The sequence below is a fragment of the Leucoraja erinacea genome, unplaced genomic scaffold (assembly GCF_028641065.1).
Source record: "Leucoraja erinacea ecotype New England unplaced genomic scaffold, Leri_hhj_1 Leri_51C, whole genome shotgun sequence".
Taxonomy (NCBI): Eukaryota; Metazoa; Chordata; class Chondrichthyes; order Rajiformes; family Rajidae; genus Leucoraja; species Leucoraja erinaceus.
In genome coordinates, this window is record NW_026576421.1 from 287,654 (window position 1) to 314,587 (window position 26,934).

Below are 26,934 nucleotides of genomic sequence, written 5' to 3' on the forward strand. Positions count from 1 at the left end.
TAGCCATTGCCAAATTCCTCCCTCTCCCACAGAAGCCCATCACAACAGCTGGTGATCTCAGCCACCCTGCTACTTTGAGAGTGGTTGATCTGGGCAGGACCCACCATCGAAGCTGGTCGTTGACTCCCAGTCCCTTTCCCCCCTTCCATCCACCATCTTCAACAGACCATGGGCGGCCGGGGTGGGGGATAATCGAGAAGATTACTGGCCCATGAACAGGTCTGGCCCCAACAAGATGCCAGTACACAGGTACTTTAGACCTGGACAAAGCCCAGAGGCAAGGCAGGCATTCTGGCAACAATACCCTCAGCGTTAGGCAAGGGAATGTCAAGGCCTGGGCCCTAGTGGGATGGATGGGACGAGGATTAGCTCCCTGGGACCTGGGGTGAGATCCCGTGAAGAGTTCTCCCCTATCCCAGCGTAACTCGGAGCTGGTGCAGGGGGAGCCATGTGGGTTCGAGGTCTCGAGGGGAGAAGCTGAACTCTTCCCATCTGGGCTGCACAAACAGACCTTCTAAATGCAGGTCATGGCAGCCATGTCCCTCACCCACCCACAGCCCAGTCCACCCATCTACAATGCCTGATGACATGAAGCCAAGCCCCTCACACCATGGTGGCCAGGGCCTGGGTCCCGACGGCTAAATTAAACACGGGTGAAGCATGACTGCCTCGGTCGGGGATAACAGCAATATAAACGAGAGAAGGAAGCAGGGATGTTGCCACGGTCACAGTCTCCATGCAGCGAGGGCCCATTCGTCACCAGGCCGGTGGGACCAGGGGAAGATCCCGTGGGAGAGGGAGCCAGGCAGCACAGGGCACCTGCGGAAGCTTTTGTCCACCTGCGTTGCTCTAGTCTGGACGTTTGCTCCTCAAGGTGTCGGCTGTATCCTGTGTCTCTGGGTGCAGGCGGTCAGCACAAGGGGGGGGTGAACATAAATAGGATGGAGCGAAGGGTCTTGTCGTCTGTGTTTGTCGTATCCACTTCACTCAGGCGTGTGTTTCTCAGTTAAATAAGGAAATTATTTACAGCAGTCACTCGGAGAGCAGGACATAGTCTGAGCTTCCCACAGCCCACACTGGACAACGCTGGCTGGCTGGCTGGCAGGCAGCTGCTTCATCTGATGTGATGGCCCTTGCTGTTTGCTTGAAGCATGCACAAGCAGTCTTGGTGTCGAGAGCAGACACACACACGGGGCACACGGCAAGGCTGTCTGTCTGTCTGTCTGTCTGTCCGTCCTCTTCCATCCGTTCACTGAAGAAAACTCTTCTTGGAAGCGGAGCCAAAGACAGAGGAGGTGCAGTGTGGGTGGGGGGGGGGGGGGGGGGGGGGAGGCAACAGCAGCATCAGCAGCTCGCGGGGGTGGGGAGGACACATGAGATTGGCCAGCCTGGCTGCTGATGGAGGTGGGGGAGAGAGAGGGAGGGGGAGGGAGAGGGAGGGGAGGAGAGGGGGGGGGGGGGGGGGGGGGGGGGGATTGGGGGATGTCCTACAGTCTCTCCCGGGAGGGGACCCAGGGGTACGGCCCAGAGTGTACCTCGCATGAGAGTGTAGATCTCCTCAAAACTGTCGCCCTCCCACCACAGTGGAGAGAACGGATGAGGCGGGGGTAGATCTCAATGCCTCGAACCCACCCCACCCACACCCTACTCCACCACCCCTCGCCCTCCCCACAGCTGGACCCCAGAGACGGAGGAGAGAGGGGGGGGGTTTTAATGAGGCAAAGACTGCTCGCTCAATGCCCCCACCACCCACCCACCCACACACCCTACTCCCCCACCACCCCTCACCCTCACCCTCACCCAACCCCACCACGGCTGGGGCGGGGGTCTAATGAGGCAGAGACTGCTTGCTCAATGTGTGGAGACCAGCTTGTACTGCACCCCAGCTCCCCCTCCCATCTCTCATCACTCCCCCCCCCCCCCCCCAGTCTCTATCTCCACAGATGCTGCCTGATGCACAGAATATTTCAGCACTTTGATAAAGACTATCTGCCACACTAGGAACAATTTACAAGTTTCATCAGAGCCAATTAAACTACAAACCTATAAGTCTTTGGAGTGTGGGAGGAAACTGGAGCACCCGGAGAAAACCCACGCAGTTCACAGGGAGAGCGTGCAAACTGTGTACAGACAGCACCCGTGGTCAGGATGGAACCCAGGTCTCTGCTGCGATGAGGCAGCAACTCTACCCCCTGCGCCACCTGATGTTTAGTATATTCCCTCCCTCTCCCGACCCACCCAATACCTCCGTCCCCCGCCCTTGTGTGTGAGCGAGCCGGCGGGAACTCACCTGAGAAACACTCGGTGAACTCCTGCTGCAGTTTCACCGCCCTCTCGAAGGCCTTGCGGGCCTGTTCCTCCGTCAGCCTTTTGTTAATCTCTCTGTAAGACAAAGGCCACAAACTCAACCTCAGCCCCACCTGCCCACACACACGCACGCACACCCACCGCTCAGTAACATCAACCTCAGCCCCACCTGCCCACACACACGCACGCCGCTCATCAACACACAGCAGCTCCTCAAACTAGCTGTGTACAGAGAGGCACCTCCCTCAGTCCCCCCCCACCACCACCATGCCACTCACAGGATGTTCTCCAGCGACTTGGGTCTGATGAAGATGGCGATGGGGTGAAGGTGAGCGGCCTGCAACCTCCGAACCGCATTGGCCGACACATCCAGGATACAGTGTTTGCCCTGTGAGCAAAGGGGCAGTGTGTTAATGCATGGTCAAGGAGCAGCTCCCTCTGTCCCCTCCTGCCCAGCGCACCCTGCAGCCTCTGCCCCTTCCTGCCCCCACACCCTCTGCCCTCATGTTCTCCACAGATGCTGCCTGACCCACTGAGTTACTCCAGCACTGTGTGCCCCAGTGGATGTAGCGAGGGGTGTCCACGTGTTTACCTGCTCTGCCACCTCACGTACAGACTGCACGCTGGTCCCGTACAGGTGTGTGTTGTACTGGCCGGCCTCGATGAACCTGTGGCTCTGGATGTCTTTCTCCATCTGTTCGCGGGAGGCCACAAAGTGGTAATCCCGTCCATCCACCTCGTACTCACGCTTCGTCCGGGTCGTGTCTGTGGAGTAACAAGGGGGGTGGGGTGGAGGAGGAGAAGGAGGGGGGAGGGGGTGTGTGAGTCTTTATCCACAGTAGCCCCAGCGGGTAGAGCTGCTGCCTCCCAGCGCCAGAGACCCGGGTTCCATCCTGACTACGGGCGCTGTCTGTGTGGAGTCTGTACGTTCTCCCCGTGACCACGTGGGTTTCCTCCCACACTCCAGACACAAACATCTTCTGCAGCCTCTCCCATGTCTCCACATCCTTCCACTAAAGGGGCGACCACAACTGCACGCAACAAAGTGTTATAAAGCTCCCACATGACCTCCTGACTGAAGAAGGCAAACGTATCGTGCAGCTGCTCCACCCCGACAGTTCCTTTCAGGTTCACTTGCACCTCCTCCAACCTCAACCTCTCCGTTTCCTAACCATTGTCTGCTTTGATCTGTTGTGTTCACACCTTGCCCTCCATATCTCTGGACTCCCTCTCCTCTGACTCGGTCTAAAGAAGGATCTCGACCCAAGGCACCTGCCATTCCTTCTCTCCTTAGATGCTGCCTGTCCCGCTGAGTTACTCCACTTCCAGGAACCCGTGTACCTGGAGCCCAGGATCCCTCTATCCCTCTATCCCTCGATCCCTCCGCTACTTAGATTCAGGACAAGCTGTAACGGTTTCACAGCTGTTACCGCACGCTGGAGGTTGACAAATTGAACCCGACACTGGAGAGGTGAATTGTGATCTCAATCAGTCACTTCAGCCTCGTTGTGATGATGCCCCGATGGGCAAACTTACGTGGAACGCACGATCCAAACTTGTCGGGGAACTCGGAGAGGAGATCATCGTTCACTCTGTCCTTGGTAGGGCCCAGGATAATGATGGGACGAGCATAGTGCACTGCAGGGAAAGCAGAGAGAGAGAGAGAGAGAGAGAGAGACTCATTGCTGCTGCCTCACAGCGCCCGTGACTATGGGTCTGTCTGTTCTCCCTGTAACTGTGCCGGTTTACTCCGGGTGCTCCGGTTTCCTCCCATAATCCAACGTACAGTACAGGTTAATAGGCCTAACTGTGCATTGTGTGTGTGTGTGTGCGTGTGTGCGTGTACGTGTACGTGTGTGTGCGTGTGCATGTATGTGTGTGTGTGCGAGTGTGTGTGTGTGTGCGTGCGCGCGCGTGTGCGACTGTGTGCGTGCGTGCGTGTGCGCGTGCGTGTGCGTGTGCGTGTATGTGTGTGTGTGCGTGTGTGTGTGCGTGTGTGTGCGCGTGTGTGTGTGTGTGTGTGTGTGTGCGTGCGTGTGTGTGTGTGTGTGTGCGTGTGTGTGTGTGCGTGCGTGTGTGTGCGTGTGCGTGTGGTGTTAGTGTGCGGGGATCGCTGGTCAGTGTAGACTCGGTTGGTCAATGGCCTATTTCCGCGCTGTGTCTCTAAACCGCACGAGAGGTTTACAGTAGCACACAGCCGTTTGTCAGTCCTATTTTGTCCCGCCCCCCCCCCACAGTGTGGTGCTCCCTCACCCCCGTGGGTTTGTGCCCGTGTGCCTGGGGGTATCAGCTCACCTTCCATCTGGAGAACGGCCTCATAGCTCAACACCCGGTCGTCACGACTGCCTGTGGAGACGGCAACACCGTTAGTAGCGCCGTGGACCAGCGCATGCGCACACACACGTACACACACACGTACACACACGCACACACACATGCACGCGCGCACGCGCACACATGCACACACACACGCACATGCACACACAGGCACGCACACACACACACGCACACACACACACACACACGCACACACACACGCACACACACACGCACACACACACGCACACAGACACGCACACACACACACACACACACAGGGAGGGGTTGTAGGGATCGGAGGGGGTTAGAACACCATCACCCCCCCCCCCCCACAGTGACAAATCACTCCTCACCTTGTAAACCCCCGTCACCAACTCCTGGAATATCCTGACGGCCAGAAAGCAAGCGGAGAGAGCATTATAAATTCATGTCATAGGAGCAGCATCAGGCCATTCGGCCCATCTAGTCTCTAAACTAAACCCTCAGGGACCCTCCATCACGACCTTGTCCCCTCCACCCCCCCCGGCACAACCACCCCTACAGCAACAACTTACCCGATCCTTGCCCTTTAGTCTCGGCCACTCCTTGCGCTCAATCCTGCACAGGGAACAAAACAGTCACTATAGACACAAGAAGCTGCAGCAACTCAGCGGGAGGGAGAGAGGGAGGGAGGGAGGGACAGGAGGAATGGGGGACGTTTCGGGTTTTGTGGTATCCTTTTGTACGGCTCATATTATTGTTGACAATCCGTTACATTTATTTTAGATTTTCTTTTAAACCCAGTGGGGCCCCCTCCCTCCCCCTTCCCCCTCCCCCCCCCCATTCGCGCGGGTCTGGGGGGGGGGGGGGCGTTGGGGGGGGGCGCCGCCCCCCCCCCCCCCCCCCCCCCCCCCCCACCCCCCCCAACCTCCCCCCCCCACCTCCCCCTCCCCCACCACCAACCCCACCTCCTCCCCCCACACCTACCGCTTGCTTGCTGGGGATGAATCCGATCTCCTCGCTCTCTCCGTCAGAGTGCACCTTGCGGGCCTGCCACCACTCCTCATCAGAGGCATCGATAACATGCAGGATGTCCCCAAAGTGGAAGCTGAGAGCCTGGCTCAGGAAGCCACAGTCCTTCGTCTTGTCGTAGTCAAACAGAGCCCTGGGGGGGGGAGGGGGAGATGTTACACGGGCCACGGGCTGGTGGGTGGGGGTCGTGACGGGTGTAGGGTGGTCAACACAGACCTGGTGGGAGATGACAAGGGCGAGAGGGACAGGAGTCACACAGGGGGGGGGGGGGGAAGGGGAGGTGGTGGTGGAGTGGGGGAAGAGGTGGGAGAGGAGGGGAGGGTTGATGGGAGGGGAGGAGTGGGAGGGGAGGGATTGGAGGGGGAGGAGGAGTGGTGAGGGGGGGGGAGAGGGCAGGGTGGGTGGGTGCGGTGGGCTGGGCTGACCTGATGTAGAAGACCCGTTTGTGGTTTACTGCGCAGTGAGCTGTTGCCGGAGCCGATGCTGCTGTTCATCAGCTGTTCACGCAGGTCGTGGATCTTGGCCTCGAAGCGGCTGTACTCTGGTGGGCAGCGATGGGGCACAATCACAGAGCGCCCGCCCACGCTCACCCGCCATTCACTTGTCCCCTTGCCTCACCCCCCCCCCCCCCCCACCCCCCACCCCACCCCCCCCCCTCACTGTGCCCCCCCTCACCCCCCCCTCCCCACACTGTGCCCAACCCCCCCTCACCCCCCCACACACTGTGCCCCCCCCCCACACTGTGTCCCCCCCCCCCCCCCCCCCCCCCACACTGCCCACCTGACCCCTGACCCCTGACCCCTGACCCTACCCTCTGGCTTGTACTGGGCGATGATGGTGACCGTTTGCCCGGCGTTCTTGAGCGCGGCGGCTGCCTGTTCGTGCGTGGCGTTCCGTAGGTCCACGCCATTCACCTGCGGGAGACAGAGACAGCGGGCGGCTCAGTAGCAGAGAAAACACATTCAGACCCCTTCACCCTTCAGCCCCACCTGCCAGACTAGCCCGCCCTGGAGTGCCTCTACAGGCAGAGCATGAGAAGTGCGGAGGACGGAACTGCAGATGCTGGTTTACACCGAAGAGAGACACAAGATGCTGGAGTAACTCAGCGGGACGGGCAGCATCTCTGGAGAGAAGGAATGGGTGACGTTTGGGTTCTTCAGACTGAGGTCAGGGGAGAGGGAGCTGCGTAGATAAGGAAGTGGAAGGCGTGGAAACTGGACAAAGGGAATGGAGATCACGGAAACTGTAGACTGGATCATTGTTGGTTGGGAGAAGGTGAGAACAAGGCAAGAGATGTAGCCAGCTGTAGGCCTGATGTAGGCCTGGGACAAGAACTTCACCCCTTACACTATCCTTTACAATTGATCATTTTACAACTTGCCAAAGCCAATTAACCTACAAAGCCGCACGTCTTTGGTGAGAAAACCCACGAGGTCACGTACAAACTCCGTACAGACTTCACCGGTAGTGGGGATGGAACCCGTCACTCTGGCGCTGTGAGGCAGCAAGGAAGATGTCCATTCTACAGTTTCCTTGATCTCCATTCCCTTTGTCCTGTTTTCACACCTCACACTTCCCTATCTATGCACCTCCCGCTGCGCCACAGTGCTGCCCACACATTGATGGGGCAACAAATGTAGGCCTTGCCCGCGATGCCTGGTAACCAGGGTAACGCCAACTTACCGAGAGTATCTGGTCGCCCTTCCTCAGCTCGCCACTCAGATCCGCTGGGCCTCCAGCCAGGATGAAGGAGATGAAGATTCCTTCCCCATCTTCGCCGCCCACGATGTTGAAACCCAGACCGGTCGACCCGCGGTGGATCATCACTCTGCGAGGCTCTCTGCGGGAAGAGGCCGGAATCTGAGACTCGGCTCAGGAGAGTCCCTCCCTCCCACGGGTTTCTCTGCAGCCTCCCACTAATCCCATCCCTGGTTTTCACCTCCTCCCTCCCATGGGAAGGTGCCGCCAAACTGGAATGTTGCCGGGCAAGACTCGACCGCCTGGGCTACAGGGAGAGGCTGGGACTACAATGCTTGGCCTTCATCAACCAGGGTATTGTATAGAAGGAAGGACACGGAGTGCTGGAGTAACTCAGCGGGTCAGGCAGCATCTGTGGAGAACATGGATAGGTGGCGTTTCACAGAGTGCTGGAGTAACTCAGCGGGTGCAGCAGCATCTATGGAGCTAAGGAAATAGGCAACGTTTCGGGCCGAAACCCGGAAGGGTTTCGGCCCAAAACGTTGCCTATTTCCTTCGCCCAAAACGTGTTTGCTGCGGCCCATAACTCAGAAGCATCGTGGAGCCTATTTGACGTTTCGCTCAGTGCTGGACAGATGCTGCTCTGTACATGGATAATGTTTCACAGCGCTGGTCTCAGGCAGCATCTGTGGAGAACATGGATAGGTGACGTTTCACAGAGTGCTGGAGTAACTCAGTGGGTCAGGCAGCATCTGTGGGGAACATGGATAGGTGACGTTTCACAGAGTGCTGGAGTAACTCAGCGGGTCAGGCAGCATCTGTGGAGAACATGGATAGGTGACAGAGTGCTGGAGTAACTCAGCGGGTCAGGCAGCATCTGTGGGAACATGGATAGGTGACGTTTCACAGAGTGCTGGAGTAACTCAGCGGGTCAGGCAGCATCTGTGGGGAACATGGATAGGTGACGATTCAGGTCGGGACATTTCCTCAGACTTGTTGAGTACAGAAGTTGGGACTTTATGTTATACAAAGCTGCTTTAGGAGCACTGTGTTCCGTTTTGGCCGCACTGCTCAGGGAAGGATGTTGGGCGCAGAGACGAGATGTTGCCGGTACTCGAGGGACTGGGCTACAGGGAGAGGCTGGGCAGGCTGGGACTTTATTCACTGGAGCGCAGGAGGATGAGGGGCGAGAGTTTGTCCCGGTCTGGTCACCATGTCCCCATCCTGCCCCGTGTGAGGTCATCGCTGACTCGGGGTCCCGGCAATGACTGTGGGCAGTGTCCCAATCGGTACCTCTGGCTGCGATGGAGCTCGGAGACACGTGGGGGCCAGAGGACACTGGCAGAGGTGGCTGCAGCTGGCACTCACTCACCGGGGAATGTCGTCTTCTCCCATTAGCCCTTTGGGCACTGGTGAATAGCGGTGAGGAGAGGAGGGGGTGAGGGTCTGGTAGTCTGTGCCCAGGTAGTTGGAATGTCCGAGCTCAGCGTCCAGGGCCTGCGAGTATGCTTGAGTACACAGAGAGAGAGAGAGAGAGAGCGTTAGACGACACAGGGACGAAGGGCAGGAGAGAAACAACTAAAGCATCAAGTTCAAGTGAGTTTATTATCATGTGTCCCTGATGGGACAATGAAATTCTTGCTTTGCTTCAGCACAACAGAACATAGTAGAGGCATGAATACAGAACAGATCAGTGTGTTCATATACCATTATATACGTATCTTTACTACTCCCAGTTCGTGTGGAGAATGAGGGTGTGACTGGGGGTAACAGTGCTCCAGCTGGCTACTTCCAGGAGGTAGATAAAATTGCTGGAGAAACTCAGCGGGTGCAGCAGCATCTATGGAGTGAAGGAAATAGGCAACGTTTCGGGCCGAAACCCTTTGGGTTTCGACCTGAAACGTTGCCTATTTCTTTTGGGTTTCGGCCCGAAACGTTGCCTATTTCCTTTGGGTTTCGGCCCGAAACGTTGCCTATTTCCTTTGGGTTTCGGCCCAAAACGTTGCCTATTTCCTTTGGGTTTCGGCCCGAAACGTTGCCCATTTCCTTCGCTCCATAGATGCTGCTGCTCCCGCTGAGTTTCTCCAGCACTTTTATCTACCTTCGATTTTCCAGCATCTGCAGTTCCTTGTTAAACACTTACAGGAGGTGATGTCTGGAGGGGCATAGGTATCGTTGATGTAGAGGCTGGTGGGTTTGGCGATCTTGAGGTACACAATGTCTGACGTGTTCTTCAGGGCAGCCACTGCATCCTCGTGCATCACATCTTCCAGCCCCACGTTGTTGACCTGAGGAACGAGAGAGATGTCGCATCTTTACACTTCAGAGACACGGCGTGGAAACAAGTCCTTCGGCCCACCCAATGGGCCCGTGCCGACCAGCGATCACTGGTACACTGATTCTATGCTATTCCACCCTACACCCCGGAGACAATTAGGAGATGCCAATTAACCTACAAGAATAAAAGGGTCGGCCATTTAGGACTGAGATGAGGGAAAACATTTTGAGAATTATTTTGAGAACATTTTGAGAATTCTGATTTGAGAATTAAGAGACAAAAGTTTAGGGTTAACATGAGGGGGAACTTCTTTACTCAGAGAGTGGTAGCTGTGTGGAATGAGCTTCCAGTGGAAGTGGTGGAGGCAGGTTCGATTTTATCATTTAAAAATAAATTGGATAGGTATATGGACGGGAAAGGAATGGAGGGTTATGGTCTGAGTGCAGGTAGATGGGACTAGGTGAGTGTAAGTGTTCGGCACGGACTAGAAGGGTCAAGATGGCCTGTTTCCGTGCTGTAATTGTTATATGGTTATATTTCACCCAGAGAGTTGTGAATCTGTGGAATTCTCTGCCACAGAAGGCAGTGGAGGCCAACTCACTGGATGTTTTCAAGAGAGAGTTAGATTTCGCTCTTGGGGCTAACGGAATCAAGGGATATGGGGAGAAGGCCGGAACTGATTGGGGATGATCAGCCATGATCATATTGAATGGCGGTGCTGGCTGGAAGGGCCGAATGGCCTCTCCTCCTGCCCCTGTTTTTCTCTGTTTCCACCACTCACCGCCAGGATCTTGTCTCCTATCTGTAGACGGCAATCCTTGTGGGCAGCTCCACCCTCGATGATCTTCGTGACGTAGATACTGTTGTCTCCGGGGATGTGTTGGTTGCCGATTCCCCCAGCAATGCTGAATCCCAGCCCTGAATAAAGTGGAATAAAGCGGGCCGGAAAACATGCAGTTAGCCGGAGGTGCCCGCACAGAGTATTTCATATGAAGAAAGACTGGATAGACTCGGCTTGTACTCGCTAGAATTTAGAAGATTGAGGGGGGATCTTATAGAAACTTACAAAATTCTTAAGGGGTTGGACAGGCTAGATGCAGGAAGATTGTTCCCGATGTTGGGGAAGTCCAGAACAAGGGGGCTCAGCTTAAGGATAAGGGGGAAATCCTTTAAGACCGAGATGAGGAAAACGTTTTTCACACAGAGAGTGGTGAATCTGTGGAATTCTCTGCCACATAAGGTAGTTGAGGCCACAGTTCATTGACTATATTTAAGAGGGAGTTAGATGTGGCCCTTGTGGCTAAAGGGATCAGGGGGTATGGAGAGAAGGCAGGGATGGGATACTGAGTTGGATGATCAGCCATGATCATATTGAATGGTGTTGCAGGCTCGAAGGGCCGAATGGCCTACTCCTGCACCTAATTTCTATGTTTCTATGCAGTGTGGGGGTGAGACTGGGTGGAACACACTACAATGCCACTTCCCCACCCCTCACTAAGGGGCATGTGCCCACACTAAGCTCAGAGTAACACAGAGTGTGGGGGTGAGACTGGGTGGAACACACTACAATGCCACTTCCCCACCCCTCACTAAGGGGCATGTGCCTCTAACTAAAGAAGTTCCTCCTCACCTCCTTTCTAAAAGCGTGCCCTTTAATTCTGAGGCTGTGCCCTCTGTTCCTAGAATCTCCCACCCGTGGAAACATCCTCTCCACATCCACTCTAACTAAGCCTTTCCTTGTACTGCAAGTTTCTGTAAGATTAGTATGGGTATCAAAGGTTATTGGGAGAGGGCTGGAGAATGGGGTTGAGAGGGAAAGATATCAGCCATGGTGAGTAGACTCGATGGGCCGAATGGCCTAATTCTGGTCCCATGGACTCCGGCCGTTACCTTTTGGCCCTTTGATGAGTTTGATCTCCATGATCTTCTCTGCGCTGGGCTTCCTGCGCATGACGTAGAGCCTCACGATGGAGCCGGCATCCTTCAACGCCTCCACCGCTGTGCTGTGTGTCACCTCCCGTACATCCACGTCATTCACAAACAGGATGCTGTCGTTCACCCTGTGTGTGGCCCCAACACATGCAGGCGGTCAGAGAGGGAGGGGGGGCTGTTACACCCGGGGGGAGGGGGCCCCATATACATGGGGGAGGGGGGCCCCACACACTCCGGGAGGGGGCATACACCCGGGGGAGGGGCATACACACGGGGGAGGGGCATACACACGGGGGAGGGGCATACACATGGGGGAGGGGCCCACACACTCCGGGGAGGGGCATACACCGGGGGAGGGGCATACACACGGGGGAGGGGCATACACACGGGGGAGGGGCATACACATGGGGGAGGGGCCCTTACACCAGGGGGATGGGCCCATACACCAGGGGGAGGGGCCCATACACCAGGGGGAGGGGCCCACACACACACGGGGGGGAGGGGCCCATACCACACCCACACAGGGGGAGGGGCCCATACACCAGGGGGAGGGGCCCATACACCAGGGGGAGGGGCCCCATACACACGGGGGAGGGGGCCCATATACCAGGGGGGGAGGGGCCATACACCAGGGGGAGGGGCCCATACACACAGGGGAGGGGCATACACCGGGGGAGGGGCCCACCTACTCGGGGGAGGGGCCAATACACCAGGGGGAGGGGCCCACACACTCGGGGGAGGGGCCCACACGGGGGAGGGGCCCATACACAAGGGGGAGGGCCCCACACACACGGGGGAGGGGCCCATACACCAGGGGGAGGGGCCCCTACACCAGGGGGAGGGGGCCATACACCAGGGGGAGGGGCCCACACACACGGGGGAGGGGCCCATACACCTGGGGGAGGGGCCCATACACCAGGGGGGGAGGGGCCCATACACAGGGGGAGGGGCCCACACAGGGGAGGGGCCCATACAGGGGGAGAGAGGGGCCCATACACACGGGGAGGGGCCCATACACACGGGGGAGGGGCCCATACATACACCAGGGGAGGGGGAGGGGCCCATACACACGGGGGAGGGGCCCATACACACCGGGGAGGGGCCCATACAGGGGGAGGGGCCCCATGCACCCACAGGGGCCCATACACAGGGGGAGGGGCCCATACACCTGGGGGAGGGGCCCATACACATGGGGGAGGGGCCCATACCACACGGGGGGGGGAGGGGCACATACCCACCCACAGGGGAGGGGGCCCACCCACAGGGGGACCCATACACCAGGGGGGAGGGGCCCCACGCCACACCATCCTGGGAGGGGCCCTACACCATTGGGGGAGGGGCCCACATACACCCGGGGGTGGGGCCACACACACTCAGGGGAGCGGGGTCCATACACACCAGGGGCGAGGGGCCCATACACATGGGGGGCCAGGGGCCCATACACTCGGGGGAGGGGCCCATACACCCGGGGGAGGGGCCCATACACATGGGGGAGGGGCCCATACACCAGGGGAGGGGCCCATACACACGGGGGAGGGGCCCAGGGGGGGCCCATACACCAGGGGGAGGGGCCATACACACGGGGGAGGGGCCCATACACACGGGGGAGGGGCCCATACACACGGGGGAGGGGCCCATACACACGGGGGAGGGGCCCATACACACGGGGGAGGGGCCCATACACACGGGGGAGGGGCCCATACACGGGGGAGGGGCCCATACACACGGGGGAGGGGCCCATACACACGGGGGAGGGGCATATAACCCGGGGGGGGCCAGGGGGCATACACCCGGGGGAGGGGCCCATACACATGGCCCATACACACGGGGGAGGGGCCCATACACACGGGGGAGGGGCATACACCCGGGGGAGGGGCATACACCCGGGGGGTGGGGCCCATACACACGGGGGAGGGGCCCATACGGGGGAGGGGCCCACACGGGGGAGGGGCCCATACACACGGGGGAGGGGTGCACCCCGCAATGCCCCACCCACAGCCCAGTCCCTCTGCACTCCCATCCAAAGGAGGGGCCATCCAAAAGAACCACTCACCCACCCACATCAGATGGCCCCACCCACAGCAACCCTCCCCCTCGCCCGTACCTGAGCCTGCCATCCTGAGCCGCGGCCCCACCGGCGATTATTTTGGTGATGAAGATGCTGGGGTCATCGCCAATGTGCGGGTTGTCAGTCCCGCCGGCAATGCTGAAGCCAAGGCCGGAGTTCCCCTGGGGAAAGCAGCAGAGGGAAAGCGAGCGGGCAGTTACCCTGGGCACCGAGACACGGGCATCGTCCCGCATAACGGGCAGAGGTGGCGGGAAGGAACTGCAGATGCTGGTTTAAACTGATGATAGATACAACGTGCTGGAGTAACTCAGCGGGACAGGCAACATCTCTGGAGAGGACGAATGGGTGACGTTTCGGGTTGAGACCCTTCTTCAGACTGAGAGTGGACGTCGAACATTCAATTCTCCAATTTAGGTAAACTGGGAGCTCGGGGTGAGGATGGTATTGTGGCAAGTGTGTGTGTGGGGGTGGGGGTGGGGGAGGAAGGACCTGGTTTTGGATGGTATTGTGGCCATGTTGTGTGTGTGGGATGGGGGATGGAGGCCATGTTGTGTGTGGGGGTGGGGGTGGGGGGGGGGGGTGATGGTGGGCCATGTTGTGTGTGGGGATGGTGGGTGGAGGCCATGTTTGTGTGTGGGGGTGGGGTGGGTGGGTGGGGGAGGCAATGTTGTGTGGGGTGGGTGGGGGCGGTATGGAGGCAATGTTGTGTGTGAGGGTGGGGTGAGGGTGGGGATGATGGAAGGACCTGGTTTTTGGGCGGGTGGGAACGTGAAGATGGATGGGTGAGTGTGCCGAGCGGATGATGGGCGGGGGGCGGGCATGAATGGGTGGGCGGGGGGGATGGGTGGGGGCGGGCGGTGCAGTGCGGTGAGGGGGTTAGTGGGCCTGCGGTCAGTGTTCTTGGCCAGGCCACTGGACAGCGACACGAGCTACTTACTCTCTCCAGTGTGATCTCCTCGTACTCGATCTCTCCATCCGTACTGTTGATCTGCGGCACAAGAGGCACAACACGTTACTCTGATCCACGCGTGAAGTGTCGGGCACATTGCCAGCTCTGGTCTAGTGCAGCAGGTGATGTGCAGGGAACATCAATGTCCCAGTGGTACATCTCATGTCAACGTATCCCAGTACACACAGACTCCCATCTCACTCCCGCCCGAGCAAGGCCAAGACAAGGCAACACTACGCTAGCCAAGATTGTTATGGGCTTGGACATGCTAGAGGCAGGAAACATGTTCCCGGTGTTGGGGGAGTCCAGAACCAGGGGCCACACACACACAGTTTAAGAATAAGGGGTAAGCCATTTAGAACAGAAACGAGGGAAACACTTTTTCTCACAGAGAGTTGTGAGTCTGTGGAATTCTCTGCCTCTGAGGGCGGTGGAGGCAGGTTCTCTGGATGCTTTCAAGAAAGAGCTAGATAGGGCTTTTAAAAATAGCAGAGTCAGGGAATATGGGGAGAAGGCAGGAACGGGGTGCTGATTGGGGATGATCAGCCATGATCACATTGAAAATATAGCCAATGAACTGTGGCCTCAACTACCTTCTGTGGCAGAGAATTCCACAGATTCACCACTCTCTGTGTAAAAAACGTTTTTCTCATCTCGGTCCTAAAGGATTCCCCTTTTATCCTTAAACTGTGACCCCTTGTCCTGGACTTCCCCAACATCGGGAACAATCTTCCTGCATTTAGCCTGTCCCACCCCTTAAGAATTTTGTAACATCATCCCCCTCAGCTTCCAGTGTTCCAGGGATGACACTCCCAACAGTCCCGGTGCTGGCAATATCCTGGTGCATATTTTCTGCACTCCATGTAGCTCAGTGACACTCTTTCCAACAGTGTGGTGAGCTGAACTGTGAGTCTCCACGTGTGGTCTCGCCAAACCTGCCCACGGGTCAGTTTCATTCCTGTTCGCTGAACCACAGGCTACCGAATAGTGAAAGTGAAATACTGGATAGAGTGGATGTGGAGAGGATGTTTCCACTAGTGGGAGAGGTCAAAGCCTCAGAATTAGTGGAATTGAGGAGGAATTTCTTCAGTGAACCTGTGGGAATTCTATGCCACACAAGGCTGTGGAGGCCACAGGTCAGTGGATATTTTTAAGGGCAGAGATAGATAGATTTTGCGGGTGTCAGGGGTTATGGGGAGAAGGCAGGAGAATGGGGTTAGGGGGGAGAGATAGAAGAGCCGTGATTGAATGGCGGGGTAGACTTGATGGGCCGAATGGCCTCATTCTTCTCCTATCACTTTTGACCTTATGACCTTAGATCCGTGCAAGGTGTCCATGGTTTGCCCGGCATCAATGGACACGCGTGTGGGGCCAAGCACACGTGAGCCCCCTCCCCTCCCCTCCCCCACGGGGCCTGGACTTACGTAAGACGGGGCGTCCAGGGTATCAGTGTTGACAATCACTGGCGGCGAGTTGGCCTGAAATACAGAGCGGCAGAAAGGGCCGAGCGGCCTGTTAGTGCGAGACTCCACACACCTCACATCAGCAGCAGCAGCAGCAGCAGCAGCAGCAGCCCACACAGCACACTGGGCAAGTCATCCACACTGCCAAGAGGGGAAAGGGAAAAGTCATCTGGGGGGGGGGGGGGGGGAGGAAGAGAGTGGGGGAGAGGGGGGGGGGGGAGGGGTGGGTGACGGGAGGGAGGGGGAGGGGGAGGGAGAGGGGGGGGAGAGAGTGGGGGGGAGGGGGGAGGAGGGGGGAGGGAAAGAGAGTGGGGAGAGGGGGGGAGAGGGGAGGAGGGAGTGGGGAGGAGAGAGGGGGGGAGAGGGGGGGAGGGAGAGGGGGGGGAGGGGGGGGAGGGGGGGGGGGGGGGAGGGGGGGAGGGAGGGCTGAGGAGTGGGGGGGGGAGAGGGGGGGGGGGGGAGAGGAGGGAGAGGGGGGGAGGAGGGAGGAGTGGGGGGGGGGGGGGAGGGAGAGAGGGGAGAGAGTGGGGAGGAGGGGGGAAGAGAGAGTGGGAGAGAGGGGGGGGAGAGAGGAGGGAGATGGAGAGAGGGGGGGGGGGGAGAGGGGGGGTGAGAGGGGGGAGGGAAGGAAGGGGGGGGGAGGGAGTGGGAGAGTGGGGGGGGGGGAGGGGGGGTGAGAGGAGGCAGAAGGGGAGAGGAGGGAGAAGGGGGAGAAGTGGGGGAGGAGAGAGAGGGGAGAAGAGAGAGAGGGGGGGGAGAGGAGAGGGGGAGAGGGGGGGGGGAAGAGAGGGAGAGATTTGCAAGTTCTCAAATCCTTCTCAGGACATCCTAAAAAAGTGGACGTTGGAAAGATGAAATGGGTGTGAATGAGTCAGCATCCGGGATACAAGAGGGAATTGTCTTGCCCTTCCAAGGAGGGTGAAGGGATTGCTCCTCTTCACCCAGACGTGGCACCAGAGGAGACAGGACTGTGGGGAAGGGGTCAGGGAGAGGGACACCCTGCGAGTGAGGGTGAGAGGGAGAGGGGGAGTGAGAGAGAGCATGATTGTGCACGTGGATGCCATGCTGCAGTTGTGAGTGTGTGTGCATGTGTGAGCGTGTGTGTGCATGTTCGTGCGTGTGCGTGCGTGAGTGTGCGTGTGTGTTTGTGTGTGTGCGTGCGTGTGCATGTGCGTGCGAGCGTGTGTGTGCATGTGTGTGCGTGTGTGCGTGTGTGCGTGTGCATGTGCGTGCGAGCGTGTGCGTGTGTGCGTCTGTGCAGGTTGTTTTTGCTCAGGGCACAGTGGGACAGAGTGGGATAGATAGACGCTGCCTGCCCCGCTGAATTACTCCAGTATTTTGAGTCTATCTTCGGTGTAAACCAGCACCTACAGTACCTGCTGACAGGTACAGTGTAGATGGAGTGATTCCGCACCCTTCACCCTTTCCCTTCTCCCTTCTCCCTACTCAGCTGCTGTACTCAGAAAGCAGGTTTGGTTTGAAAATGTCTCCAAGCGTTGAGGGAACTTTAAAACAGAGTTGATGTGACTTTTCCTTGTACACACTGCATGTCATTGAAACGCCAGTGTGCTGAGGTGTTACCCAATTATCTCGCTACCTTCTGACGCGGGTGTTGTGTCAATTTTTCAGGAGCTCGGTGAAGTGCTCAGATTGCAGGAACCCAAAAATAAAACCAGGACATCATTAGTAGTGAGAGTGTCAGATCGTTCAGGATTCAACTTCTCCTCCACACAACTGTGCCCCAACATCTCGGTCGACAGAGGCAGGGGGGGGGGGGGGGGGGGGGGGGGAACTCTGCTGTGTTGGGTGTATATCGAGGTGCCATGGAGGGAGGTGGCAGAGGCAAGGGAGCATCGGGCTGGGCTGCCTCAGCGGTTTTCGTGAGGGGGGGGGGGGCAGGGGGAGGGAGAGCGTCATACTGGGGTGAGGGGGGTGAGGGAGTGCAACACTTGGGGGGGGGGGGGGGGGGGGGAGGAAGTGCAACACTTTTGGGGGGGGGGGGGGTTTAGGGGGCCCCTGTACTGTGTAAGGGGCAATTCTCAGGTCAGCCCGTGAGTTGGGTTCTAGCCAAGACCTTCACACAAACCAACTTATGAAGTGACTCTATCTACACTCGGCAAGGCCAGCAGCATAACCAAGGACCAGTCTCACCCCCTCTCCCCCACTCTCCCATCGGGCAAGAGGTACAGAAGTGTGAAAACGAACGAACGCACGCACACCTCCAGATTCTGGGACAGTTTCTTCCCAGCTGTTATAGAAACATAGACAATAGGCGCAGAAGTAGAGGCCATTCGGCCCTTCGAGCCTGCACCATTCGCCATTCAATATGATCATGGCTGATCATCCAACTCAGTATCCCATACCTGCCTTCTCTCCATACCCCCTGATCCCTTTAGCCACAAGGGCCACATCTAACTCCCTCTTAAATATAGTTATCAGGCAATTGAACCGTCCTCTCACCAACTAGAGAGCGGTCCTGACCTCCCATCCACCTCATTGGAGACCCTTGGGACTACCTTTAATCTGACTTTGTGTTTAAGAAGGAACTGCAGATGCTGGAAAATCGAAGGTAGACAAAAATGCTGGAGGAACTCAGCGGGTGCACCAGCATCTATGGAGCGAAGGAAATAGGCAACGTTTTGGGCCGAATGGCCTACTCCTGCACCTATTATCTATTGTCTAATTGGCTGGTATGCATGTAAATTGTCCCTAGTGTGTGTAGGATAGTGTTAGTGAGCGGGGATCGCTGGTCGGCACGGACATGGTGGGCCAACTAAAATAATCTAAACCTCCCGCCAATGAGCTGGGCGGCTCCTTTAAGTGACAGACAGCACGCTGGAATATTTATACTTCAGCTTTTTAAAGCTTGTTTTAATTATTCAAGGGAAGCAGTAGAAACAAAGTCTTCTCACTGCTCCCGCTGTGCCAGGGAGAGTGTGATATGGAGCTCGATCATATATATAATCGGCTTACAGTGTTATTATCCAGCTAGCTCACAATGGCATCAGCATCAGCTGTCGGGGGAAATTATCACCTGCCACGGCTACGTTCTGATACAGTAGATACTGCTCAACATTCCCATTTACTCTGCTCTGTCTGACTACACTACAGCAGCCTGGCCACCACGACAACCAGGCTTCAGATGCACAGTGACTACAATCCACCTTCACCCCACAACGGGAGCCCCCCCGCTCTCCCTCCCCACAGACCCTCAAAACACCCTCTTCACCTTCAACCCTTCCCTCTCTCTCTACCTCTAGTGCTTCCCTCTCTCTACCCCTCCCCTCGTCCCATCCTTCTCACTTCCCTGCCCCTCCTCTCATCCTCCTCTTTCTCTCCCTCCCCCATCTCTCTCCTTCCCCCCCCCTCATCCTCACTCCCCCTATCCTCCTAACCATCCCCCTTCTCCCCACTACCCCCCCCCCCCCCCCTCCTTGGGGAGGGGAAGAACGATGGAGCAGCCGACATGGCGGAACTGTTGGGGGTGTGTGGGGCGGGGGGACAAAAGGGGCCGGCCTGCTTTGTGACTTTGTCAGTGCTGTAGGTGGCTGCTATTTATATACATTGTGCATGCAAGCAAATCTCATTGTGCCCAGTCACATGTGACTTATAATAAAGTATTCCTATTCCCCCCCTGCCCCCCCCCTCTCTTCCCCTGCCCCCCTCTTTCTCCCTCCCTGCTTCTCTCTTCCTCTCTGTCCCGTATCTCTTCCTGCCCCCCTCTCTCTCTCCCTGCCCCTCTCCCTCTCTGTCCCGTCTCCCACCCAGTCTCCTGTATCAGGGAGTGTCCATCAGTTCACTCGCCCACACGTCCCTGCACCTGGGGATGTTGCCCAACCCCCCTCTGCGGCTCAGACTGTCTTGGTGGGAGGAGGTGTCTTGGTGGGTAGTGGTGGATGGGTGTTTTACCGACTGGAGAGCTAGAACAAGCGGGCAGGAGGCTCGGTGTGTGTAACATACATGCATGTCTTGCATGGGGTGGGGATGGTGTGATTAGCAAGCTTGCAGCTTACTCATGTTGCAGAGAATCGGTGGAGTGGGAGATAGTGAAGAAAGTTGTTTCAGGATGCAGGGGAAGCAGAGTGGTGGACGGTTCAACCCATCTCTCTCCTCCCGCTCCCCATCTGTCTCCTCCGATTCCCTCTCTCTCCGCTTCTCTCTCCGTTTCTCCGTTTCCCTCTATGTCTGTCTCTCACTCTCTCTCTCTCTCTCACTCTCTCTCTCTCTCCGCCGCCCTCTCCCCATCTCTCCGTTTCCCTCTCTGTCTGTCTCTCCCTCTCCCTCTCTGTCTCTCACTCCCATCCCAATAGCAGGCAGCATTCCAATCACACACCTCAGTACCAGGGGAGGTGTGTGTACCCACTGCTCCTGATGTGTTGTACAGACTCCAGTGGCTCAGCACAGCTGACAGACAACCTAAAGCCGCGGAGTTGGCAGAATGAGCGGAGTTGGGAACATCAGCCAGCGTTCACTCCCCGTGGCCACGGGAGCCTCAGCTGCTCATTAAACTGCTCAGCGCACAATGCCTGGCCAGCACCTCAACCTCAGGGTGGCCATCGGAAAGGAAGGCAGAAGAGAGTTTCTAATTCCACCGTGAGCTCAGGATCAGTCCTCGCCTCACGTCAGTGGGAAGACAGGACTGGACAAGCTAGATGCAGGAAACATGTTCCCAATGTTGGGCGAGTCCAGAACCAGGGGCCACACACAGTCTTAGAATAAAGGGGAGGTCATTTAAGACTGAGGTGAGAAAAAACTTTTCCACCCAGAGAGTTGTGAATTTGTGGAATTCCCTGCCACAGAGGGCAGTGGAGGCCAAGTCACTGGATGGATTTAAGAGAGAGTTAGGTAAAGCTCTAGGGGCTAGTGGAATCAAGGGATATGGGGAGAAGGCAGGCACGGGTTATTGATAGGGGACGATCAGCTATGATCACAATGAATGGCAGTGCAGGCTCGAAGGGCCGAATGGCCTCCTCCTGCACCTATTGTCTATGTTTCTATGAGAGTCTGTGGACGGAGGCAGTGTGGCAGCATTGGAAGGGAGCAGATAGATTAGAGCACACTTCAATCAGGTCCCCCCTCATTCTTCTAAACTTGATGGGTGGTTAGCACGGACTCGGTGGGCCGAAGGGCACAGTCCATGCTGTAAACTAAACTAAAGAAGGAAGAGTTACTGGCTGGGTTTGCCTCGGCTCCACAGCCTGTGCCAGAGTCAAGGACAAGCACTCCTTTAGCTGATTGCTTATTGATCACTGCTCCCACTAATTGTAAATCAGGCGTCCCAAGTGAGTTGCAGAGGGATTGAGTAGCAGGCTCAAGATATCTCCCCCCCTCCCTCCCCTCCCATCCTACTGTAACCCATGTTTAGTTTTGTTCATAGTTACAGCGCAGAAACAGACCCTTTGTTCCACCGAGTCTGGCCCGACCAGCGATTCCGTACACTAGCACACAGGCAACAATTTACAATTTTACCAAAGCCAATTAACCAGAAAACCTGCACGACTTTGGAGTGTGGGAGGAAACTGGAGCACAAGGGGGAACCCCCACGCGGTCACGGGGAGAACGTGCAAACTCCGTACAGACAGCACCCGTGGTCAGGATTGAACCTGGGTCTCTGGCACTGTGAGGCAGCAGCTCTACCCGCTGCCACCGCCGTTAACATGCCATCATTGTTTGAGAAACATGATATCTCCCAGCTTCTGGTTAAGAGCAGTCACTTACCAACTCCATGCAGAGGGAAGGAAAGATAAATGGGCACAAAGAATGGGGAGGGGGCAGAGATCTTGGAGCGGTGTGGAGCTGGAGAGGGGGGTCGGGCCGGAGTGGGCCTTAGCTTGGATTCATAAGCTCATAAATTATATCAGCAGAATTAGCTAATTCAGCCAATCGAGTCTACTCTGCCATTCAATCATGGCTGATCTATCTTTCCCTCCTAACCCCCATTCTCCTGCCTTCTCCCCATAACCCCGGACACCCGCACTAATCAAGAATCTATCAATCTCTGCCTTAAAAATATCCATTGACTTGGTCTCCACAAAACATCTGTGGCAGTGAATTAATTCCACTGATTCACCACCCTCTGACTAAAGAAATGTTCCTCATCTTTTATTCTGAGGCTATGGCCTCTGGTCCTCGACTCTCCCACTCTATCCAGGCCTCGGTAAGTTTCAATGAGATCCCCTTTGATACTTCTAAACTCCAGCGAGTACAGCCCCCCCCCCCCCCCCGTGCCTTCAAACGCTCATCATACATCAAGCCAATCATTCCTGGAATCATTCTGGTAAATGTTAGATGTTGCAAACCACAGACTGCTGGAGGAACTCAGCAGGTCAGGCAGCATCTGTGGAGTGAGATGGACAGACGATGTTTTGTATCAGGACCCATCTTCAGACTGTGTTAAGTTTAATTTCATTTACAGCGTGGAAATAGACCCTTCGGCCCACCGAGTCCGTGCCAACTGGCACTCACCAGTTTGCGTAGCTCTATCCTAAATGCTCGGGACAATTTACAGAAGCCATTGAATCTACAAACCTGAACGTGTTTTGAATGTGGGAGGAAACCCGAACACCCGGAGAAAACCCACTCGGTCACAGAGAGAACGCACAGACTCCACGCAGACAGCACCCGAGGTCAGGATTGGAGCCAGATCTCTGGCGCTCTAACTCTATCACTGCGTTGGCCCTGAAGGGATAGGAGGACTAGTCGGGAAAGTGGTCCCATCCCAGCCAAAAGCATCATCTACCTGTCCATCCGTTCCAGAGTGGTACCTGACCCGCTGAGTTCCTCTAGCAGTTGCTGCTCCATCCACATCAGGCTGCATTAGAAACATAGAAAATAGGTGCAGGAGGAGGCCATTTGGCCCTTCGAGCCAGCACTGCCATTCATTGTGATCATGGCTGATCGTCCCCAATCAATAACCCGTGCCTGCCTTCTCCCCATATCCCTTGACTCCACCAGCCCCTAGAGCTCTACCTAACTCTCTCTTAAATCCATCCAGTGACTTGGCCTCCACTGCCCTCTGTGGCAGGGAATTCCACAAATTCACAACTCACTGGGTGGAAAAGTTTTTTCTCACCTCAGTCTTAAATGGCCTCCCCTTTATTGTGTCAGGATGGATGTCACGTAACTCTGACACAGTGAGATGGGGCTGAGTTTGGAGTGAGAGACGGCCAGTGCAGGGGAGGGCCACGGCACATTCTAGTAGAGCATGCAGCATCACGTAATCTCTCCCCCCCCCCACCCCACCACGAGCCAACACTGCACAACTGCAGCTCAAGCCCGTACATTCAACGCTAATTAGTGGTGAATTATGGAGCCGCTTTGCCGTGGGGGTTCCAATCCCTGGGGAAGCTTTTTCTTTTCTGACAGAAATGCTTTGTGTATCGGATCTCCGAGAGGCAGGAGGAATAAAATGTCACCGACAGTCGCATCATTACAGAACGGCTCCCTGGGGGAAAGGAAGAATATTACTCCTGGCCAAATAACACACTTCACTGAATGAAGTCTATGGAGAGAATTATTGGTGCAAACTCGCCTCCATCACTCTGCAGATTGCCTGTATTATATATCCCAGTGGAGAAAGAAGCATCTTTTAATATAAAACTGTGAGGTGCCCTCCCCTCCCCTCCCCTCCCACCTTCAGTGTAACATTCAATGTCACCAAGGATCCTCACATTACCCCATCTGGAAAACAAACCACCTGAACCTCAACCCACTCCTGAGCATAAAAAACTGGCTAATGTTTGACAAGCAAACGTCAAACAGTACAGTGTTTAAGAAGGAACTGCAGATGCTGGAAAATCGAAGGTAGACAAAAAACCTGGAGAAACTCAGCGGGTGCAACAGCATCTATAGAGCGAAGGAAATGGGCAACGTTTCAGGCCGAATAGCAGTACAGTTGCTGCCTCATAGCTACAGAGCCCCGGGTTCAATCTTCACTACATGTGCTGTCTGTATGGAGTTTGCACGTTCTCCCTGTGACCATGTGGGTTTTCTCCGGGTGTTCCGGTTTCCTCCTATATTCTAAAGACGTGTGGGTGTGTAGGTTAATTGGCTTCTGTAAATGCCGTAGTAGACTTGATGGGCCGAATGGCCTAATTCTATTCCTGTTCCTTACGGACGAGGTGTTGGCAGGACTCGGGCCTGAGCTATTGGGAGAGGTTGAGCAGGCGTAGGAGGATGAGGGGAGATCTTATAGAGGTGTGTACAAGGTCATGAGAGGAGTAGATCAGGTACATGCACAGAGACTCTTGTCCAGAGTAGGGAAAATCAAGAACCAAAGTACATGGGTTTGAGGTGAGGGAGGAAAGATTTAATAGGAGCCTGAGGGGCAACACCAAGAGTGGTGGGTGTATGGAGCGGGCTGCCGGAGGAGGTAGCTGAGGGATGTATTATCATAACATTTAAGAGACATTTGGCCAGATACATGGATAGACAATAGGTGCAGGAGGAGGCCATTCGGCCCTTCGAGCCAGCACCGCCATTCAATGTGATCATGGCTGATTATCCCCAATCAGTACCCCGTTCCTGCCTTCTCCCCATATCCCCTGACTCCGCTATTTTTAAGAGCCCTATCTAGCTCTCTCTTGAAAGCATCCAGAGAACCGGCCTCCACCGCCCTTTGGGCCAGAGATAGGATATGTTTCGAGGGATATTGGCCAGATGGGACTAGTGTGGATGGGGCATGTTGTTCAGCATGGGCAGATTGGGCCAAAGGACCTGTTTCCTTTGCCTCATGGCCGTGTGTTTCAACACTCGATGGAGAATAACAGAAGATTCTCAATTTGCATCACTCAGAAGAAATCCCAGAGATGGCTCTAAACATTGGAGCAACTGTCAAAACATTAGCATAATATTAAATAAAATGGAATCTATTTCTCTTGCTGCTGTCACTTTCTAATAACAAGCCAGAATATGCTGTTCTCTGCAAAATGTAGTCTCCGTGGCAACGCCATAGAAACGGCTAACTGCAACAGCCGAGCCGGGGGGGGGGGGGGGGGGGGGGGGGGGACCTGATTGCAGGTGATGGTCTACGGCACATCACCCCCTTGAATCCCCATAGGGGTGGGCAACAGTGGCCCCCAAGGGCAACAAGGCTTGGTTACATCGCCACTGGTCTCCCACAGCCCAGCACAGTGGCGCTGCATTAGAGTCACTGCCTCACAGCATCAGAGTCCCGGGTTCGATCCTGACTACGGGTGCTGTCTGTACGGAGTTTGTGCGTTCTTCCCTGTGACCATGTGGGTTTTCTCTGGGTGTTCCCGATGTTGGGGAAGTCCAGAACAAGGGGCCACACACACAGTTTAAGGACAAGGGGGAAGTCTTTTAGGGCCGAGATGGGGAAAAAAAAAATTCACAGAGGGAGTGGTGAATCTGTGGAACTCTCTGCCACAGAGGGTAGTTGAGGCCACAGTTCATTGGCTATATTTAAACAGATACAGATATATGATAAAGGGCCTGTCCCACTTGCATGATATTTTCAGCGACGTGCCGGGACCCGTCATAGTCGCAGCGGGTCGCCGAGAATGTTCAACATGTTGATAATCCAGCGGTGACCAGAACAAGGTACGACTCTTTGGGCAACTATTCACAACCGTGTCACGGGGTGACTCCTGTATGGCCATAAGTCGGACCTTCTTCTGGTCACCACTCGATTTTCAACATGTTGAACATTTTTGGCGGCCTGCTGCAACTCTCACGATGCTGGCCACCATCACTAGCTCTATCCTCTATCCTACACACAAGGGACAGTTTACAGAAGCCAATGGGCCTGCAGACGTGCACGGCTTTGGAATGTGGGAGGAAACCAGAGCACCAGGAGGAGACCCACGTGGTCACAGGGAGAAGGTGCAAACCAAAGATCCTAGAGCAAAGCTTTGCTATAGGATCTTTGGTGCAAACTGGGTCCAGACAGGATTGAAGCTGGGTCTCTGGCGCTGTGTGTGGGGCAGCAACTCTAATCATGCATCGTTTAATATAGATTTGAACATTTCACCAGAATGGTAAGCAGACTGACAGCTTGGTCATCCAGTTTTCTCCCTCTCACTCTCTCCCCTCTTGAATCGCAGCGTTACAATTGATGCCTTCCAAAGGGCAGGATTTGTTCCAGCTTTGTGGAAAACAATAGCCGGAGTTCCCACCATCACCAAAGCATCTGCATTCACAGCTCTAGGAAGCCAATCATCAGAGCCTGGGGATTTGTAGGCTCATTAGTGTTAGCAAAGATACACTGCAGGAGAAGTTAATTCATTTGATTCCCTCATTTGCACTGGACCCTGCATTTCTGGGAGGTTTCTTTTATGTATTTTTCCTGTAAAGGCAGGCACAGTAATTGTTTAATTCCTCTGCCATTTCTCCACTGCCTATCATAAATTCTCCCGGCTCTCGAGGGACACACATGTCCCAGCTTCGATTCTTCCCTTTGGCTAACTTACAGAAGCCGGTACAATGTGGTTTATGCTTCTCACCACATCTCTCTTAAATCCTTCATACCCTTTACGCATCCTGTCTTCAACTCAACCTTCCATCCTGATATCTATTACTTTCAGCAACAATCTTCCTCAAGTTGAATACTTGATTTATATAATGCTCTTTTAAACCATGGTTGAACCTCTTTCCTTTAGACTTTATAGACACACTGCGGACACAGGCCATTCTGCCCACAGAGTCATACAACATAGAAGAGTACAGTACAGGAACAGGCCCTCCGATGGCAAACATGATGCCAAGTTTAACATATCCCTGCATTATCCATGTGCCACGATGGCATCTGCCCCCACGACCATCCTCCAGGGACACATCAATCTCTGCATGAAAACATCTGCTCTACACAACTTTATTTTCACCTTCAAACTAGAGCCTCTAGTCTTTGACATTCCAGCCAGGAATGACTGACTGTCCACCCTATCTCTGC

The 26,934-nt window shown here is 55.7% G+C and overlaps 1 protein-coding gene across 1 annotated transcript in view; it reads right to left on the reverse strand.

The window, feature by feature from the left end:
• Window positions 1–1,483: 1,483 nt before the first annotated feature.
• Window positions 1,484–26,934, reverse strand: part of LOC129694011 (disks large homolog 4-like) — a 69,627-nt gene continuing 44,176 nt past the window's right edge. The window contains 21 exon segments of the mRNA XM_055630736.1: window positions 1,484–1,548; window positions 1,550–1,572; window positions 1,664–1,674; window positions 2,291–2,382; window positions 2,586–2,695; window positions 2,900–3,072; window positions 3,844–3,945; window positions 4,603–4,650; window positions 5,186–5,226; window positions 5,597–5,770; window positions 6,063–6,082; window positions 6,084–6,178; window positions 6,449–6,551; window positions 7,321–7,477; window positions 8,708–8,843; window positions 9,479–9,623; window positions 10,395–10,531; window positions 11,504–11,673; window positions 13,650–13,774; window positions 14,551–14,601; window positions 15,987–16,040. Coding sequence (XP_055486711.1) covers window positions 1,488–1,548; window positions 1,550–1,572; window positions 1,664–1,674; window positions 2,291–2,382; window positions 2,586–2,695; window positions 2,900–3,072; window positions 3,844–3,945; window positions 4,603–4,650; window positions 5,186–5,226; window positions 5,597–5,770; window positions 6,063–6,082; window positions 6,084–6,178; window positions 6,449–6,551; window positions 7,321–7,477; window positions 8,708–8,843; window positions 9,479–9,623; window positions 10,395–10,531; window positions 11,504–11,673; window positions 13,650–13,774; window positions 14,551–14,601; window positions 15,987–16,040 — 2,028 coding nt within the window. The 3' untranslated portion in view covers window positions 1,484–1,487.